Source organism: Schistocerca serialis, chromosome 6 (genome assembly GCF_023864345.2).
Source record: "Schistocerca serialis cubense isolate TAMUIC-IGC-003099 chromosome 6, iqSchSeri2.2, whole genome shotgun sequence".
Taxonomy (NCBI): domain Eukaryota; kingdom Metazoa; phylum Arthropoda; class Insecta; order Orthoptera; family Acrididae; genus Schistocerca; species Schistocerca serialis.
Genome location: NC_064643.1, coordinates 648,990,188 through 649,010,604, shown reverse-complemented (window position 1 = coordinate 649,010,604; position 20,417 = coordinate 648,990,188). Strand labels below are relative to the sequence as shown.

The window sequence follows — 20,417 nt, the reverse complement described above, 5'->3', positions numbered from 1 at the left end:
TGAGATTTTCACTCTACAGTGGAGTGCGCACTGCTATGAAACTTTCTGGCAGATTAAAATAGTGTGCCGGACCGAGACTTGAACTCGGGGCCTTTGCCTTTCGCAGGCAAGTGGTAGAGCACTTGCCCACGAAAGGCAAAGGCCCCGAGTTCAAGACTCAGTCTGGCACACAGTTTTAATCTGAAAGGAAGTTTCATATGTGTTAATGGTTACAGGGCAATAAATACATTCTTAGTTATCAAGGTTGTTTGAGAGAGTTAACCACAAAATTCCAAATGACAAATATCAAAGGCATATTGAATGATTGGTTATAATTACATTTAACAAACAACAATCAGTTCTTCACTGCCATGAATTACATGGAGCAATGTGAATTTGAAAAGCAACTAGCAAATTTAGCAGTAGGTCTATCTCACGCCAGTTTATCCAGAAATTAAATTTACAGCTACGTTCACATGTAAACAAAAATATATGAAATAAATGAATATGTATTACTTTAGGAGTTAATTATGATTAGCAAGAATATTTAAAAAAAAAAATGTTTACAGCAAGCAGTTGTTTTCTACATGTGATATTCTTTTATATGAAATCTCACACCAGACATAACATATATTTTCCCATAATTTTGACTTATTTAGTGTATGATCATGTACAGACACTAGGAAAAAAAATGAGACAAGAAAAATATCTAATGTATTGTGCAAATGCCTGCTGCAGATCTCAGAGTCTGCTGAGGTAGATTATTACCTATATCATATCCCAATTCCTCAAGCTGTCGATATAGTTTAATGCTGTACATAATAAGATGTCTGTCAGCCATAGGTTTAAAAAGGCCCAAGGTGCCAGAGCCAAATGAAGATGTGCCACTTCCAATCCTTTACAACAAAAATTGGATTAATATTTAAATAAATAACATATAACATATACAAAATGTAAACCATATTTTACATTACTAACCTTTCTTGTTCCAGTACCAATATATCATGCCACCCACTTTGCACAAGATGATATGCTACAGAATTTGCTACTGTTCCAGCACCACATATTACCACTTGAGCTTGTTTAGGAAGAAGAGAATTATTTCCAGTAGATGTTGACCATGACAACTTCTGAGATCTCGGACCATCACTAAAGTATGCAGAACTGTCACCCTGGGGGCCTTGGGTGCTGACATACTTATAAAGCATCTGGAGAAATTCATTTTGACAGCTCCATTGTTTTACAAGTACTGCTCTTCCACAAAGAGACAACATTGTGTATGTTCACAAAAACTGGAAAAAGAAACAAGTAAATATAATCACCTCTCTTCATATTTCTATGCTTACTGAGAAAATCACCAAAATATGGAAATTGCTGATATTTCTGTTATCTTACTACATTTTGATTTAATATATTTCTATTTCATGATACACAACACAAAACATTTTTGTTCAATATGTTTCAAGTATGATGGTAAGCATTTATAACAACTTGACAAGTCATAGATTTTTGGAAACGTTACATAGATATCATGACACCTGATGCAAAGATAACACCAGTCAATTCCTTGTTGACAGTTACAAGCACCATTAGGATCTAAGAAGCTACAACAAAACCAAACAGCTCAATTTCTGTAGCAAAATCAGAGAGATGAACCTTAGAAGGGTGCAGGACCTACTGGACTGATACTGAATATTTGTCTTTGGTAGTTCAGCATATAGTTTTTCATTTATCAGGATGGGTGACTTTAGAGCACTCTGTTGTGCATGGAGCTGCTGGGGTAGTTGAGTGGCGGTGCACTCTCTTGAGTTCTCCCATTTGCACTGACTTTTGTAATTGTTTAGCCTATGACTGGGATAATCATCTAATCAATGCTTACTTGATTACTTTATATTTTTATATGACTGATTACAATATCTGTATGTCTTATAAACTATGCGATCAAAAGTATCCAGACACCCACCAAAAACACGTTTTTCATATTAGGTGCATTGTGCGGCCACCTACTGCCAGGTACTCCATATCAGTGACCTCAGTAGTCATTAGGAATCGTGAGAGAGCAGAATGGGGCATTCTGAAGAACTCACAGAATTCCAATGTGTTCAGGTGATTGGGTGTCAATTGTGTCATATGTCTGTATGCGAGATTTCCACACTCCCAAACATCCCTAGGTCCACTGTTTCCAATGTGATAGTGAAGTGGAAACATGAGATGAATACATACAGCACAAAAGCATACAAGCCAACTGCATTTGTTGACAGACAGAGACCGCCAACAGTTGAAGAGGGTCTTAACCCTAGGATGTCTAAGGGGTGGGGTGTGGGGGGGAGGGTGGGGGGGGAGGGTTAGTTGAAGCCACAGTTTTTTTATGTCCCCTGCTTTAGCCCAAGTAACTTTCATACTACATATTCCCTTTGAGTTATTGTTTGTTGGCTATTTTATGAAACATTAGAGTCAATATATTTTATAGAAAATCCCTGCTTTGAAAGAAAAAATAAATAAACTTATTATGGGTCCAACAACCCCCCCCCCCCCCCCCCCCCCACCTTAGGCTTTCATGCCATAGAAAATTTCCCTTAGTAGAATTTCATATTTCTCATCTCTACAACAATGCAAGTTAGTTTCTTGTTGGTTGCTATTCTTGATATTCACAACAATCGGTTTACTTTCAGAGGAAGTAATTGTTGATGTCAGTCAGCTGTTATTTAGCTTGTAAACTTGCAGTGAGTTAGTGCAGTTCCCTACTGTTCACACGCACACTTAAAAATGACTAAAAGAATACCTGACTCGTCTTTAGAAAGAGATCTGAATGAAATTTTAGATGCAGATTCTGCTTGGGGAGTGAAAGTGAATATGAGGATGGTGTTATGGAGTATGATTCATATCGGGAAAGTGATGTGGATGTTAGAGAAGATGAAGATAGCGCAGCTTCAGGCAGTGACCATCAGGATGTTATTGTGGCCAAGTCTGGAAGAAGGTGCATAACCACACAACCTAGGATTCCTCGGAGGTCTATTGCTAATATAGTAAGAGAGCAGGCTGGAGTAACTCCAGCCGGTGTTTGCCATTCACCTGGAGAGGCCTTGAAGTTACTTCTTACACCTGACATCATGGATGTTATAGTAAAACATTCAAATGAAGAGGCAGTTAGGCGAAATGTTACTTTGACTAATGAGAAAGAATTGTATGCCTTTATAGGAATCCTGACACTTACGGGGGCGCCCTAATGGGTCGGCCAGTTTACAAGGGCATTATGGCAAGAGAACGTTTCAAGGAACTTATTGCAATCATAAGGTTTGATGACAAAAGTACCCGCCAGCTAAGAAGGGAAGCAGACAAGTTTACAGCAATCTGTGATGTTTTCAACAAAGTGAATGATAGGTTTCCGCTACTGTATAAACCGGGGGTCCACCTCGCCATTGATGAGATGCTCAGCTTGTTTAGAGGGTGCTGCCCCTTCAAAGTATTTATGAAGGATAAACTGGGCAAGTATGGCATCCTTATACGCACGATGTCCGATGCACTTGACAGATACGTCTTGAAGATGGAGCCCTATGCAGGTAATGTTCAGAATTTGTCGAAAGAAGAACGGGGTTCAGCAGCTGTCATCAAACGTCTGGTAGCACCTGTGAAAAATACTGGTCGAAATATTACTACAGACCGATACTACACATCGGTGGATTTGGCGGAAGAGTTTTACCAAGACTACAAAGTTACTACAGTAGGAACCTTCCAGTCAAACAGGAAGCATATTCCAGACATAATGAAGAACACGTCAAATTGAGAGCTATATTCATCAATGTTCTTGTTCACAGAGCCATCAACAGGTAGGCCTACATAGCAAAAACGAAACCACTGTTGGAGGAGAGAAGAATAAAACCAAGATAAACGCATATTATAATTCCACTAAAGGTGGAATTGATACCATTGATCAAATGGCGTGTATGTACAGGGTGTTTCAAAAATGACCGGTATATTTGAAACGGCAATAAAAACTAAACGAGCAGCGATAGAAATACACCGTTTGTTGCAATATGCTTGGGACAACAGTACATTTTCAGGCAGACAAACTTTCGAAATTACAGTAGTTACAATTTTCACCAACAGATGGCGCTGCAAGTGATGTGAAAGATATAGAAGACAACGCAGTCTGTGGGTGCGCCATTCTGTACGTCGTCTTTCTGCTGTAAGCGTGTGCTGTTCACAACGTGCAAGTGTGCTGTAGACAACATGGTTTATTCCTTAGAACAGAGGAGTTTTCTGGTGTTGGAATTCCACCGCCTAGAACACAGTGTTGTTGCAACAAGACGAAGTTTTCAACGGAGGTTTAATGTAACCAAAGGACCGAAAAGTGATACAATAAAGGATCTGTTTGAAAAATTTCAACGGACTGGGAACGTGACGGATGAACGTGCTGGAAAGGTAGGGCGACTGCGTGCGGCAACCACAGAGGGCAACGCGCAGCTAGTGCAGCAGGTGATCCAACAGCGGCCTCGGGTTTCCGTTCGCCGTGTTGCAGCTGCGGTCCAAATGATGCCAACGTCCATGTATCGTCTCATGCGCCAGAGTTTACACCTCTATCCATACAAAATTCAAACGCGGCAACCCCTCAGCGCCACTACCATTGCTGCACGAGAGACATTCGCTAACAATATAGTGCACAGGATTGATGACGGCGATATGCATGTGGGCAGCATTTGGTTTACTGACGAAGCTTATTTTTACCTGGACGGCTTCGTCAATAAACAGAACTGGTGCATATGGGGAACCGAAAAGCCCCATGTTGCAGTCCCATTGTCCCTGCATCCTCAAACAGTACTGGTCTGGGCCGCCATTTCTTCCAAAGGAATCATTGGCCCATTTTTCAGATCCGAAACGATTACTGCATCACGCTATCTGGACATTCTTCGTGAATTTGTGGCGGTACAAACTGCCTTAGACGACACTGCGAACACCTCGTGGTTTATGCAAGATGGTGTCCGGCCACATCGCACGGCCGACGTCTTTAATTTCCTGAATGAATATTTCGATGATCGTATGATTGCTTTGGGCTATCCGAAACATACAGGAGGCGGCGTGGATTGGCCTCCCTATTCGCCAGACATGAACCCCTGTGACTTCTTTCTGTGGGGACACTTGAAAGACCAGGTGTACCGCCAGAATCCAGAAACAATTGAACAGCTGAAGCAGTACATCTCATCTGCATGTGAAGCCATTCCGCCAGACACGTTGTCAAAGGTTTCGGGTAATTTCATTCAGAGACTACGCCATATTATTGCTACGCATGGTGGATATGTGGAAAATATCGTACTATAGAGTTTCCCAGACTGCAGCGCCATCTGTTGTTGAAAATTGTAACTACTGTAATTTCGAAAGTTTGTCTGCCTGAAAATGTACTGTTGTCCCAAGCATATTGCAACAAACGGTGTATTTCTATCGCTGCTCGTTTAGTTTTTATTGCCGTTTCAAATATACCGGTCATTTTTGAAACACCCTGTACACCTGCAAGAGGGGAACAAAGAGATGGTCTCTATCTGTATTTTACTCTCTCATCGACATTTGTGCTATCAATGCAACCACCATATTCATCCAGCAACATCAAAGATGGAATGAAAAGAAACACAACAAACAGAAACTTTATCTTCTGCAAGCTGGGATGGAACTAGCGAAATTGCAGGTAGAAGAAAGAAGTGCCAATGCAAGAGGGTTATCTAACCAAATTTTTCAATCAATGGAGACTATTCTACAAAAGAAAATCAAAGAAGTGACAACAGAAGCATATCAGCCTCCTGCAGGGAAAGGTCGGTGCCATATTTGTGTAAGAGAAGCTAAAACAAAGAAGCAGAAGTACAACAATCTAAGTAAACCAAAACAGTATTGTGGACAGTGTCATAAACATGTGTGTAACACACATTCAGAAAAAATTGTGAAGTGTGTCTATTGCCTTGAAGTTGAGAACTCAGAGTAGTCTGTTGTATGTGAACACATCTGTATTTTGTATTGTAATATGTCAATTTTTTATTCACTCAATCCAGTATAACAATTAACAACATTTATAAACCAATGGGTTACTTAAAATACACAGACAATTTTGAAAGTTGAAATTTTTCATCAGTAAACTTATTTAATACCTGCAGGCTCGCCGAACCCCCCCCCCCCCCCCCTTAGGCATTAGGCATCTAAGTTAGAAAAAAAAAGGCTTGGGTGTCCTAGTATTAATGTGTAATGGGCAGACATCTATCCAGACTATCACACAGGAATTCCAAAGTGCATCAGGATCCACTGCAAGTACTATGACAGGTAGATGGGAGGTGAGAAAACTTGGATTTCATGGTTGAGCGGCTGCTCATAAGCCACACATCACGCCGGTAAATGGCAAACACCGCCTCGCTTGGTGTAAGGACCATAAACATTGGACGAATGAACTGTGGACAAACGTTGTGTGAAGTGACGAATCATGGTACACAATGTGGTAATCTGATGGCAGGGTGTGGGTATGGCAAATGCCCAGTGAATGTCATCTGCCAGCGTGTGTAGTACCAACAGTAAAATTCAGAGGTGGTGGTGGTGTTGTGGTGCGGTCGGTTTTCTCATGGAGGGAGGCTTGCACCCCTTGTTGTTTTGTGTGGCACTATCTCATAATGCACGGCCTGTGGTGGAGTGGTTACATGACAGTAACATCCCTGTAATGGGTTGGCCTGCACAGAGTCCTGGCATGACCCCTAAACAACACCTTTAGGATGTTTTGGACGCCAACTTCATGCCAGGCCTCACCGACTGGCATCAATAACTCTCCTCAGTGCAGCACTCCATGAAGAATGGGCTGCCATTGCCCAAGAAACCTTCCAGCACCTGATAGAACATGTGCCTGCGAGAGTGGAAGCTGTCATCAAGGCTAAGGGTGGGCCAACACCATATTGAATTCCAGCATTACCGATGGAGGGCACCACGAACTTGTAAGTCATTTTTAGCCAGGTGTCCAGATACTTTTGATCACATAGTGTGGCTCTGTAATCATTTGTTTGTCAAGGGTGGCCTCAATATAACTAACAAATGACCATTATACACTGAAGAGCCAAAGAAATTGGTACACCTGCCCAATATCATGTAGGGCCCCCACAAGCTCCAGAAGTGCGGCAACTGATGTGACGTGGACTCGACTAATGTCTAAACTAGTGCTGGAGGGAACTGACACTATGAATCCTGCAGGACTGCCCATAAATCCATAAGAGTATGAGTGGGTGGAGATCTCTTCTGAACAGCACGTTGCAAGGCATCCCAGATATGCTCAATAACATTCATGTCTGGGGAGTTTGGTGGCAAGCGGAAGTGTTTAGACTCAGAAGAGTGTTCCTAGAGTCACTCTGTAGCAATTATGAATGTGTGGAGTGTCCCATTGTCATGCTGGAATTGCCCAAGTCCATCAGAATGCACAATGGCTATGAATGGATGCAGGTGGTCAGACAGGATGCTTACATACATGTCATCTGTCAGAGTCATATCTAGACGTATCAGGGGTCCCATATCACTCCAATTGCACATGCCACACACCATTATAAAGCCTCTACCAGCTTGAATAGTCCCCTGCTGACATGCAGGGCCCATGGATTCACGAGGTTGTCTTCATACCCATACACATCCATCCACTCGATACAATTTGAAATGAGACTCGTCCGACCAGGCAACATGTTTCCAGCCATCTACAGTCCAATCTCAAAGTTGATGGGCCCAGCGAGGCATAAAGCTTTGTGTCGTATAGTCATCAAGGGTACACAAGTGGGCCTTTAGCTCTAAAAGCACATATCAATGATGTTTCATTGAATGGTTCGCACACTGACATCTGTAGATGCCCTAGCATTGAAACCTGCAGCAACTTGCGAAAGTGTTGCACATCTGTCATGTCGAACGATTCTCTTCAGTCATCGTTGGTCCCATTCTTGCAGGATATATTTCCAGCCACAGCGATGTTGGAGATTTGATGTTTTATCGGATACCTGATATTCATGATACACACATGAAATGGTCGTGCAGAAAAATTCCCACTTCATCATCTGAGATGCTGTGTCCCATCGCTCATGTGCCAACTATAATACCACATTCAAACTCACTTAATTCTTGATAACCAGCCATTGTAGGAGCAGTAACCGATCTAACAACTGCACCAGACACTCGTTGCCTTATACAGGCGTTGCTGACTGCAGTGCCATATTCTGCCTGTTTACATGTCTCTGTATTTGAATGCACATGTCTACACCAGTTTCTTTGGTGCTTCAGTGTGTTCTGTGTAATTTTCCAATCAACAAATAATAGCAGTGAAAACAGTAGTTAGTTAGTTCATGTTCCATAGATAATTCACATGATAAATGGTTATATTGTGAACAAGTCATTTCATATTCACATCACAGATTAATTTGTAACAATGGCTACATGTTGAAAATTTAGAAGATTTTTATTTTGTCTTTAAAAAACACACTGCTGTGAGTTAGTAAGTCCTATCTACCACCTTTTATACATTACAATTATAATAACTCTCCTGTGGAATAGGAGTAGTTCTTAACAAGTTATTAATAATAAACTTTTTCAGTTTGTTTTCAAATTTTACTTTGTTTCCTGTCTGATATTTTATATCACTGGGTAAGTGAGCAAAGATTTTTGTTGTAGCATTGTGCATTCTTTTTTGTAATAATGCACATCATTGTTTCTTTTGAATTGCAATGGGTTATTTGCAACAAATTTCATGAGGAAATAAACATACTGTGAAGCAATAGTCAAAAAGCCCAGCTCCTTAAGCAGATGTCTCCCAGATGATTGTGGGTGAGCACCACATATTATGTTTATAGCACATTTTGGGCAATGAAGACTCCATATAATATTACTGAGTGAAAATAGGAAGAATATGTCAACTTTTTGTTACCCAAGATTTGCAATGATTCTAAGCGCAAATGTGGCTTAACTAAGTTGCTATAGGAGTTCAAAATGTGTCTTTTTCCAGTTATTCTCATCAATATGGGCAACTAAAAATTTTGAAGTTACACTATGTCAAGAACAGAATATGTTGTGTCTGTTTAAAATTGAGTGTGTGACCATTCACAGAAACCTAGTCAACAATTCTTTTGAGAACACAGTTTACCATTTCTTCTGTTGCTGTATGTATGTCTGGATTGATCACAATACTAGTGTCATTCACAAAAAGAACTAATTTTGCTCATTGTGTATTAGATGGTTAATTGTTTACATGTATGAGGAACAATGGTGGACCTAAGTTTGAGCCTTGTGATACCCCACACATGATTTCACTTCATTAAGAATAATCTCCCCTCATTACATTGGTTGATTTACTAAGTCCAGTTTTCCGTATTGTTAGATATGATGCTATCTGTTGGCTAGCTAATCATCAGTTCCACAAAACCTCAGTTAATGTAGGAGCATTCTGTGATTCACACAGTGAAATGCCTTAGATAGGTCACAGAAAATATCAACCGGTGCTATCTTGTTGTTTGATGTTTGTAAAATTTTGTGAGTGAATGTGTAAATGGTATTCCCAGTAGAGCGACTCTTCTGAAATTCAGACTGTGATTTACTGATACTATTTTGGAATACATTACTTTCTCAAAAATTGTGAAAAATTATATCAATATTGAAGCAAGTCAGTAGTTATTGATATATTTCCTATCAACTTCTTACAAATGGGTTTAATAATGTCATTTCAAGCTCTATAAAAAGTGCCTTGAGTGAGTGATACATTACATATTTCTAATAAGACAGGACTTATTATATGAGAACAAATCTCTAGTACTCTGTTGGAAACACCATTAAACCCAGATGAGCCTTTATTTTTGAGTGAATATATATTTTCTTAATATCAGAGGAAGAAGTTGGTGATAAATTCACATGATTGAATTGCTTTTCAACACACTGCTGTGATTTTTCTCTTGAACTGTTCGTCACTGTATTTTCTACTACATGCATTCGTTCGGTAAGTCACATCATCTGTGTTTTTAGATATAAAAATATTAGCTGTTATAAACATGTATATTTACACTGCCCCACTGCATATAAAGAGCAACTTACCAGATTACCAGCGTAGAAGAGATGTACACTCTCATGGAACCGGAAATAGTAGCCATCTTGACATACATTACTACAGGTTATTCAAGTCACTGGACAGCTACGAAGGGGTGGGTATGAAGATGTTTAACAAACTACCACTAGAATGAGTAGAAGCTCCATCTGATTTATTTAACGACAAATTATTCAGCTGATCAGCTGCAAATCCTTGCTACTCACTTCAGGAATTTTATGACTATAAAATATCATAGTGGTACCGGTTTGGAGAGTGCAGCATAATTTCTTTAACTGAGTAATTTATGATGCAATGTTTTCCTATTATTTCATTTTAAATATTGTACTTTATGAAAACCAACAGTGACATACTGTCTTCAACCCATGTATACATGCTGTATAACTTGTATACAGAGGGGTCCAAAAAAAATGTGTCCACTGTTTAAAAGTCCATAACTTGCAAGCTAATTGCCGGAGTTGTCTCATTTTTGGTGTAAGTGTAACTAAAAGTCCAACTTAAAGATATCACTGTAGGTGTTCGAAATGGTCACCATTAACATCCACACACAAACGATGCTGCCGAACTGCAGCATGAACTCCTGACTGAAAGGTGTTCAGCTGGATATTTGCTTATGAATGTACGATGGATTCTCGAAGTTCATCGAATGTGCATGGCTTTTGTCGATAAACGACGTCCTTTAGTGTTCCCCACAGGTAAAAGTCCAGAGGAGTTAGGTCTGGGGAATGTGGTGGATACTCCACAGCACCTCTACGGCCTATCCATCTTCCTGGTAGATTTTCATCAAGATACGCCATAACACAATTTTGGTAGTGGGCTGAGGCACCATCTTGTTGAAAGTAAATTCTTCCGTCTCCATACAAGTCTCAGATGGCAGCTAAAATGGATGTCTGAAGTTACACGTAACCGGTAGCTGTGCCGTCAAAGAAGAATGGCCCAATCAAGCCCTGGTAAGACAACCCACACCACACATTTACTCCTGGCAAATTCACAGCTTTGTCTACATGGACGTTCAGATTTTCGGTGGCCCAGTAGATGCAATTGTGGCGATTTACTGTACCGTTGAGTTTGAACTGTACCTCATCAGACCACACAATCATCTCAGCAAACTCTTCATCATTGCGCACCATGTTAGTAAACCACTAACGAACTACTGACTGCAACGTGTTTAGTTGGATATTTGCACATGAATGTACGACGGATTCTCGAAGTTCATCGAATGTGCATGGCTTTTGTCAATAAACGACATCCTTCAGTGTTCCCCACAGGTAAAAATCCAGAGGAGTTAGATCTGGGGAACATGATGGATACTCCACACCACCTCTACAGCTTCAAATTTGTCTCGAATGCAACGAATCGTTAAACGTGTCGGTGGCCCTGTTTGATACTCATTTCGCCATAGCCATTGAACCTCATTAATGTTTTCGTATTTAAAATACCACTTCAAAACTGACTTCCTTTCATCGAATGTAAGCCTTGCGCCAGCCATTTTTACTCGAGTAACTAGGTGCAACTAAGAACAAAACACTTACTATCTGGCGACTGTCATATGACAAAACAAAACAATGCAACACAACACCTTTGTGGCGATTGCTGGAACTGCAAACTATTACACTACCAAAGATGAGATAACTCCGTCAATTAGTTTGGCAGTTATGGACTTTTAAACAGTGGATACATTTTTTTTGGACCCCTCTGTATATGTAACTTGACTTTGTCAATTGTTGTAATAGCTAAATGACAATAAAATTTCATTCGATTCAATTCAATACACTCATAAAAGACTGTTGTGACTGGCAAGCTTTCGGAACCAGTGGCTCCTTCTTCAGAGATAAGGGTTGAAAGGGAAGAAAAAAGGGTGAAGGAAAAGGACTGGAGAGGTCTAGGAAAAGGATTTCCCAAAATCCTGGTGAGGTCTAGGAAAAGGATTTCCCAACATCTACCCCTTTTCCTAAACCTCTATAGTCCTTTTCCTTCACTCTTCTTAATTCCCCTTCAACCCTTCTGCTTGATTAAGTAGCCACTGGCTCCAAAAGGTTGCCAATCACAACAGTCTTTTATGTGTGTGTTCTGCCGCTGCTCGGTGAGTAGATTTTTTATCTATCTAATTAAATAATTTAATAGGGAAACATTCCACATGGGAAAAATATATCTAAAAACAAAGATGATGTGACTTACCAAACGAAAGCGCTGGCACGTCGATAGACACACAAACAAACACAAACATACAAACAAAATTCAAGCTTTCGCAACAAACTGTTGCCTCATCAGGAAAGAGGGAAGGAAAGGGAAAGACGGAAGGATGTGGGTTTCAAGGGAGAGGGTATATGTGTGGATGGATATGTGTGTGTGTGCGAGTGTATACCCGTCCTTTTTTCCCCCTAAGGTAAGTCTTTCCGCTCCCGGGATTGGAATGACTCCTTACCCTCTCCCTTAAAACCCACATCCTTCCGTCTTTCCCTCTCCTTCCCTCTTTCCTGATGAGGCAACAGTTTGTTGTGAAAGCTTGAATTTTGTGTGTATGTTTGTGTTTGTTTGTGTGTCTATCGACGTGCCAGCGATTTCGTTTGGTAAGTCACATCATCTTTGTTTTTAGATATAATTAAATAATTTTATGCTCACTTAAGGAACTCTGAGTTGCAATACAGATAGCTCTACTTTTATATACTGTAGGGTATTAGTGGAAGTAAATGTTTGTATACAGTTATATAACATACTACTTGATGTATATATTAATTATACATATGGCATGGTATCACTGTTATAAATGAACAAAAAATTATGATGTCCAAGACTGAAAACTTAATATGGACAAATAAAGATTATTATTATTATTATTATTATTATTATTATTATTATTATTGGATTAAAGAAGTGTCCGATTCCACCAGTCTGCTTTGACCCACGACGTCATCAGTATGGCGGAAAGTGCTATTCTAAGCGTCTCCAATACGGCGCCTATGACATCACTACACACACATGCCAACAAACAAGAAAATAAATATAAATAAGACAACAACATCTCCCTCCAAAAATACAATCAAACTAATGGGTCAACAACGGGAAATTGGTGGTTTCAGGGTGGGGACATGCTAAATACAAAAGTAAACAAAACACAATCCCAAAACTCATTGGGCAGGGGGGTGGGGGGGAATTACAACATTCCATACACGAACAAAAATCCACAGGAATCAGACACTTCTCTTGTTCTACATAGGTAAATCACAGCTGATGCTACCAACACCTACAACTAAAACTACAAAAATTGGAATCGGTCATTTCCCTTGACCTATATAGGTCAACCACAACTATTGATCCCAAAAAACCAACCAACACACACACACACACACACACACACTCTGCTACCGCCACATATACCCATCCCTGGTCCGAGACGACGGCACTGGTCAACCTCACGTTCTCGTGACAAATGCTACACTTCACAATCTCAGTGATCAGTCCAAATAACTGATAACTGGAGGAATTTTATAATGGACAGCATATTCCCCCCCCCCCCCCCCCCCCCCATCTCCGACTGCAACATAGCACTGTTATATTTCATCATCATATCCATACCTAACAACAGAAGCCACACAATAAATTAAATGTCTCGCAGCACCACAAACAGCAAACCAATAACACCTAATGAAATGCCAGACACATAAACAAACGAAGTTAACTGATAACTCACTGAAAAGACTTCCAAAGCTTACACGCTAAACCATAAATTCACACATCCAACACCAAGGCTCAAATGGACCCAATACAATACATTACAAAAATGGTTCAAATGGCTCTGAGCACTATGGGACTTAACATCTGAGGTCATCAGTCCCCTAGAACTTAGAACTACTTAAATCTAACTAACCTAAGGACAACACACACATCCATGCCCAAGGCAGGATTCGAACCTGCGACTGTAGCGGTCGCGCGGCTCCAGACTGAAGCGCCTAGAACCGCTCGGCCACTCTGGCCGGTCAACACATTACACTCAGCACATATACGCACATCGCCAGAGGGCACCATCAAACACAACAAGACAACATCTACAAACACAACCAATTCATAAACTCCATGCCGTAATGACATCACACACCACAACACCCTTACGCCACGGGTCAAAGCAGACGGGTGGAATTGGACGCTTCCGTTGACCCATTATCATCATCATCATCAAGATACTGACTAATAAAAGACAAGCATCTCCCAAAAATTTAACTAGTATTCAGGCTGATTTCCTAGGCAGTCTACTGGATGTCACAAATTTTTATTGTTATTTCTAAATTTTTCCACTTAAATTTTTGCCTGCAATGTTCCAGCATAATTCATTAAGGTGTACTTGCAAGTATGATCGTTGTCTCAGCACAGGTTGTTTGTTCCCTTAAAATGAATTGTCTGATAAACCCAAAGGACTTCTGAAGAGCTAGTGAGGCGCATGGGAGGAAAGTCGTGTTGGCTGCAGGATGCTACTTGCTCCTGCCTCCATCTCGACATGACATGCACCCTCTTCTCTCTCTCCTGATTGTTCAGACTTTGTTGTGATGTTAGAACAACATCCTTTCATGACCAGCTCAACTGGCTGATGGTCTGCCATTCTGACTCGGGTGTGCCCAATTGTATTCCATAATCAAGAAAACACATAATATTGCTTGAATGAATTCCCTTATATCAGAAGTAACTCTATCAGATGTCCACACGCTCATTCATCCTCACCAGAACCGACCTGCGCTTGTACAATGCTTTATTAATGATAAGTTATCACTATTCTACATCCATCCTCAGGAAACCCTTTTGAGGTGCATGGCAATGGGAAAAAAGCACCACATTCATAACAACAATTATGGATGGTTTTATTTCTTCTGTTTAATTATTGCTGTACTTTTGTTAATGTGTTCGAAGGCTCACACACATGTGGAAGAAATTTTGATACTAAAATGATTACAGTGTGATTTCATACCGTATGTTAGGCAGAGAAACAACTCAGTTATGGAATGGCACACAGTATTCTCAAGTATGTTGTTTCTTGTCAAATTGAATTTCATTGGTACTTATCATTTAGTAAATTGAAATGAATAAGCTAAAGCTGTGTTCACCATTCAAACAGAAACCATTTGTGATAAGTTTCCAAATACTCTTAGTTCAAATCCTATCAAGCAGCCAACTGCAGTTATTACAAAACCAGAAGACAGACATTTAGGCAAGGTGGAGTGTTAAGAGGGGGAACTAGTACACAATTTGTGGACACCTATCCCAAGACTGTGTCTGTTGACAATAGTACCATGCATAAATGGGTATGATATGTGATATGTTTTATACTGCTTACAACGAATACCCATTCTGTACTCGAGAATAATCACATGATCGAAACTAGCCAATATAACTGTATAAAGTTGGCTATTTACTTAACATAACAGCCTGGTGGCAACACTGTCATTAAACAAGTGGAACTAACACATAAGAAATTAAATGACAGATTTTTATCTACATCTACATACTTAGTCCGTAATCCATTGAATGATATATAGTGGAGAGTACTTGGCAGCCCTCTAGTCGTTTCATTTCCTGTTTCATTCACAAATGGAGGGAGAGGAAAATAACTGCCTTTAAGCCTATGCCCAAGTCCTAATCTCTCTTACTGTATCCTTACAATTCTTTAGTGAAATGAGTGTGGGTGGTGGTAGAATTGTTCTGCAGTCTGTCAGTCTGCAAAAAATCGACAAAACAGCAGAAGTGACAGAAAAATATCCATGAACAGATACAAGACAAAATGAAAAGTTTCATGTCCAGTCAATAAGGACATCAGCCTATAAAACCTCCACAGTAAACAGCGCTATACAAATTTACAATAGGCTTCCGTATAAAATAAAAGACATATCATCATTCTTACTCTTTTGTAAAACCATATGGGCATTCTTATTGGATCATTGCTTCCATTCAGTAGCAGTATTTCTAGACCATTTAAGATATAAAATACTTGAAACAAGACAGTGCAGCTACTGCAAGAATCTTTGTGGATAAATCTAAAATTCATGTATCTGCTGAAATAATTACTGTGTTCTTAATGACAAGACAACTGTATGGATGAACTTCAACCATGTACAGAACAAAAATAGGACCAATGTACAATTCACATTATCGAATAGCCAAATTTAGCAAAAGAATCACATAAAACTTTTAGGATTATGGGTGGATCAGCATCAAAGATGGGAAAAACATGTAGAAATGCTTAACAAAAAATTAAGCAAGTACTGATACATATTAAGAGTGCTTAAAGATAGCTGCAATACCGAACAGTGTTAAGTGCTTATTACGCATACATGCATATTCTACTGAAGTATGGAATAGTGTTCCGGGGAAATACCTCTTTTGCAGAGCAGTCTTTTAAGCTCCAAAAGAAAACTTTAAGTTTAATAAGTGATGTTGCTTACAGATCACCATGTAGAGGTATCTTTAAGGAATTCAAAATCATGACTTTACGATCTATATTTATATGTGAAAGCATATGCTTCATTAAAAACCATGAATAATGAGATCCACCACTATCAAACAAGGAACAGGGATGACTATCATAGGGATGTGCACAGAAAATCAATGTATCAGGAAATGCTGTTTACAAACCTAAAATTCTGTGCAGTGCATTGCCAGATAGCATCAGAAAAATACCACACACTAATATATTCAAAAAATAACTAACAAATCTATTAATAAACAACAGCTTCTACAGCAATAACAAATACCTGGAATTTTGCTCAAATCTGTAAGTCTACTTCATAGCTCTCTAAACAAAAATTCATAATTATCAACCATTCTTAGATAAAACCGAACTCCTTTCATCCATGTATGTATAAAATTATGCGCCTAGCTTTTGTGCTGTATGTTACTATGTCTAGTTAACTAAAGTACTGGTAGGCCTACTTACTAGTTTCAGTAAAATCAAGCAAAGGGTTTCTCAAGCTTTTGTTCTATCTGTATGTACGTAAGCAGAATAATGTTTTTGTTATAAAGATGTTTTGATACCAATGATAAGATTTTGTACATGATGTAAAAATGTAATATTTTATACTGTTCTGTACTTTGTCAAGTCCAATATCATGAATGTGGTAATTTGGTGCTAAATAAATAAAGTAAATAAATAAATATTTTATACATAGTACTTAATGCTATCTGTGCTTGTCATTAGAAGATCATTGTGTAATATATAATCATTCATCTAAAATAGTAACTGCTGGCTATCAACACAACCCACTCACAAAAATGATAAAATACATAATCTGAATGTATTTCTTATTTTATCTGTACAGTTTGTTACTGGCTAGCTGATTTTGGTATTTTGAGTTCCCATTTCAGGAAACAACCCTGCTCAGCAGAGAATATTCAACAGAACCCCACAAGGAGTCAATTTCTTTTTGTGGCAATACTGGGGCAGCGTTCTGCATACCTTACAAGCTAAACAGGAAAGAAATAGTATATATCAAATTGATATACATAGTTTTCCCTTAGTTTCAGGAGACCAATATATCCAAATCTTAGTTATTAGGGCAAAGTACATTCTGCTGAAGGGCAAAACATATCCTTCTGAACCAGTGAGAAATCAAAAATAAAACATCAGTTGTGCCACAGTAGCCTACCCGTAAATGATGCCCTATAAATAACTTTCTGTCCATACAATATATTAGTACATTAAACAACATCTCGAACTATACAGATTTCTTGTTACAAACTATCTCCTGTGCCTCACATACCCATTAAAGTGTATATGCATCCTCTGTTACACTGTTTCATTCATAACGTAACCCCTCTTGCATAATAGAATTTACACCTACTTTATTTCTCCCCTCGATCCAGAAGCTAGTGTGAAAGAGATGAATGAAAAACAAATCTTAACACTGGCTTTGAGGGCTGATTAGGCCTGTATTTAGGTAGCTCCACTTGCCAAAAACAAGCTATTCAATTGCATTACTACAGGTGGCTACACTAATGCGAAATCGAATTTCTTTATAAAGCACCAACAATGCGAATACAACATTCTGCGTTCCTGTAATTAGTGTTACCTGAAGACAATTTTTTTCTGGGTATTTTGCATGTGATAAGTAAAATACCAGCAGGAAGTCTGGAGAATAACAGTAGTACTTCAAACAAGTGAGTCTTATTGTCATTCTTCCCAATGGTATATTCGGGATTTCCGGGTTTAGTATCAACTGTTCAACTTTTTTCTCCGCATTTTGTGCAGAAAAACGTGAACAACATATGTACTGCACTATGTTGTATACCGCGCAGTCTCAGAATCAGCTGTTCGCCATTTGCAAACTTTACGTAAAGTTTGTTTATAAATAAAGCAAAGCATTCTCGTATCGAAAGTATTTTGGTGAAGTCAACTTTTAATCTGTCATAATTTCTATGGGATGAAAATCTTCTCAAAGTTTTTGAAATGACAAATGCGTCTATTTGCAAACGCTGAAATATTTTTACGACAGTTAGCAGACAGTCATCTTCCATCTTATTGCTTTTTTTCTGAAGCGCATTTCATAGTTCATAATAAGTCTAAAGAGAACCAAAATTCTTGATTGATTTTTCTATCCTCGTCAGGAAAGTATTAAGAAGAGGGCATGAAAGGAATACCGTCTCGTATCTCACTGTAAAAAATACGTAGTTTAGTGACGTTTATTATGTTGGTAAAGTTTGTTGGTAGCACTACTTATTGCTGAGTGCAGGAAGTAAAGTAAATGTAGAAAAAAATGATTGTAAGGTGAAGCACTGTGAAAAATATCTCAAAATAATTATAAGGAAAAGCGGCAAATTTGACAAGTTACTACTACGTTTTAATGTTGTGGCGAAAACACGCCGCTTTGTGTTTTTGCGAATTAGTCATGAACTTGTCGATCTGACATTAAACTTGGTAAATTTCCTTCAATCTGCATTTATCGATGGGATTTTTGTGGCTTTCGAGAGAGTTGTATAATTATTTGAGTATGCATAGATAGTCTGTTTAAAATCCCCATTATTATTATTGTGTTACTGCAACACGACAATGTTAATTGCTTTCAGTGCACTGTGCTGTGTGCGCGACTCGATGTGATGCCAGTGTTATTTACTGTACAGCGCCGAACACCAGTGACATCATGTTAACAATCAGAAGAAACATAATCTGATACAGGTGCGATACTTTGTAGAGCTTTGGTAATGCATGTGTGTATTGTTGTTAGTTTTTGTTACTGTAATCAGTTTATAATTTTTGCCCTAAATTAAACATTATTTATCTGTTGTTTTTATGCACAGAATTGTGGAAAGGTATATTTGAACAGTAGAAAATATTGTAATGTTTACAAAACAAAGCTATTCACAGTAAGCATTATGATCCTGTTAATCCTTGGTGAATTCTTAGCAGCTAGAGCACAGTATGACATGAGATATTTGGTGGAAGTGCGATGATTCAGTTTATATGTAAAAGTTACGATCAGTATTAAATAAATGATAAAAAGACAAGCGCTGTGAATGCAAACGAGAACTTCGTTGCTGTGGGGAGGCTCTCCAGAATTTCATTAGTGGAAAAACATGAAAAGGAATAGTAAAAAAGATTCTGCAGACAGCTTTACTATATGCATTCTAATTTGTTACTCCACACGAGGTATGCTGGGAGCAAAGGAATAGACAGAATCCCTTATGGTTGTTTGTAGCATCCAGAGTATGGACATAAAGTTAAGACTATGTGTACTACTACTTTCTCCTGAATTTAACTATTTAGTAATGTAAATGTATTGCAGGCTTCATCTGTTACAGTCAGAATAATTAATTCCTTACAGTTCTCCTGTGATATCACTAGACCACCATAGCTGTGGTCTCTTACTCCTGTGCCATGGTGTTCTGTCTCAACATGTAATTGTCTCTCACCCCATGTTCTGCCTTGCTACACTGTGTTTATTGTAAATTGGGCAATTGTTAGAGGGGGTGGCGTGGAGTGGCAGAAGCAAGCTCGGGTCCCATGGAAACCGGCACAGGATGAGATGCCATGCAAGGGCAACAAGCCATGCTTGCGTTCCACAGTGCAGGCATTTTAATCTGTGTTGCATACTTCTGCAAAACCGGAAGTCACACCCAGAGATACAAATGCTTCAAATGTTGTTCACAAACAAAACTGGAAAAGTTGACATGCTTTAATAAACATTGTAACTGCAACAGTTATGTACACTTCTCACAAGGAAAGGGAAAAGTATAAAGGAGAGTGAAGTACAACACAGTAACACATGAAAACAAGGCATCTTCACACACTACTGTCAATTAGCTAACACTGACTGCATCCAAAACAAATGACTACCTGCTGAAGCTTCAGATTTCTACCAATTCAGGATGGAGCTGATCA

General features: G+C 39.0%; 2 protein-coding genes across 5 annotated transcripts in view; one reads left to right on the top strand and one right to left on the bottom strand.

The window, feature by feature from the left end:
* LOC126484608 (pyruvate dehydrogenase phosphatase regulatory subunit, mitochondrial-like) overlaps positions 1 to 18,365 on the bottom strand; it is a 167,034-nt gene extending 148,669 nt beyond the window's left edge. For both annotated transcript variants that reach the window (XR_007587888.1, XM_050108183.1), the window contains exons 1-3: positions 18,112 to 18,365; positions 958 to 1,271; positions 748 to 875 (exon numbers count right to left, since the gene is read on the bottom strand). Coding sequence is in view for 1 of the 2 variants with exons in the window: in XM_050108183.1 (XP_049964140.1) it covers positions 748 to 875; positions 958 to 1,253 (424 nt within the window). In the remaining variant the exon portion in view is untranslated. The remainder of the gene's footprint in view (positions 1 to 747; positions 876 to 957; positions 1,272 to 18,111) is intronic.
* A 303-nt stretch (positions 18,366 to 18,668) lies between these two features.
* Positions 18,669 to 20,417, top strand: part of LOC126484609 (low-density lipoprotein receptor-related protein 3-like) — a 112,215-nt gene continuing 110,466 nt past the window's right edge. The window contains exons 1-2 of one of the 3 annotated variants that reach the window (XM_050108187.1): positions 18,669 to 18,956; positions 19,106 to 19,214. The gene's annotated coding sequence lies outside the window, so the exon portion shown is untranslated. The remainder of the gene's footprint in view (positions 18,957 to 19,105; positions 19,215 to 20,417) is intronic. The other 2 variants (XM_050108186.1, XM_050108184.1) reach the window with 2 other exon arrangements.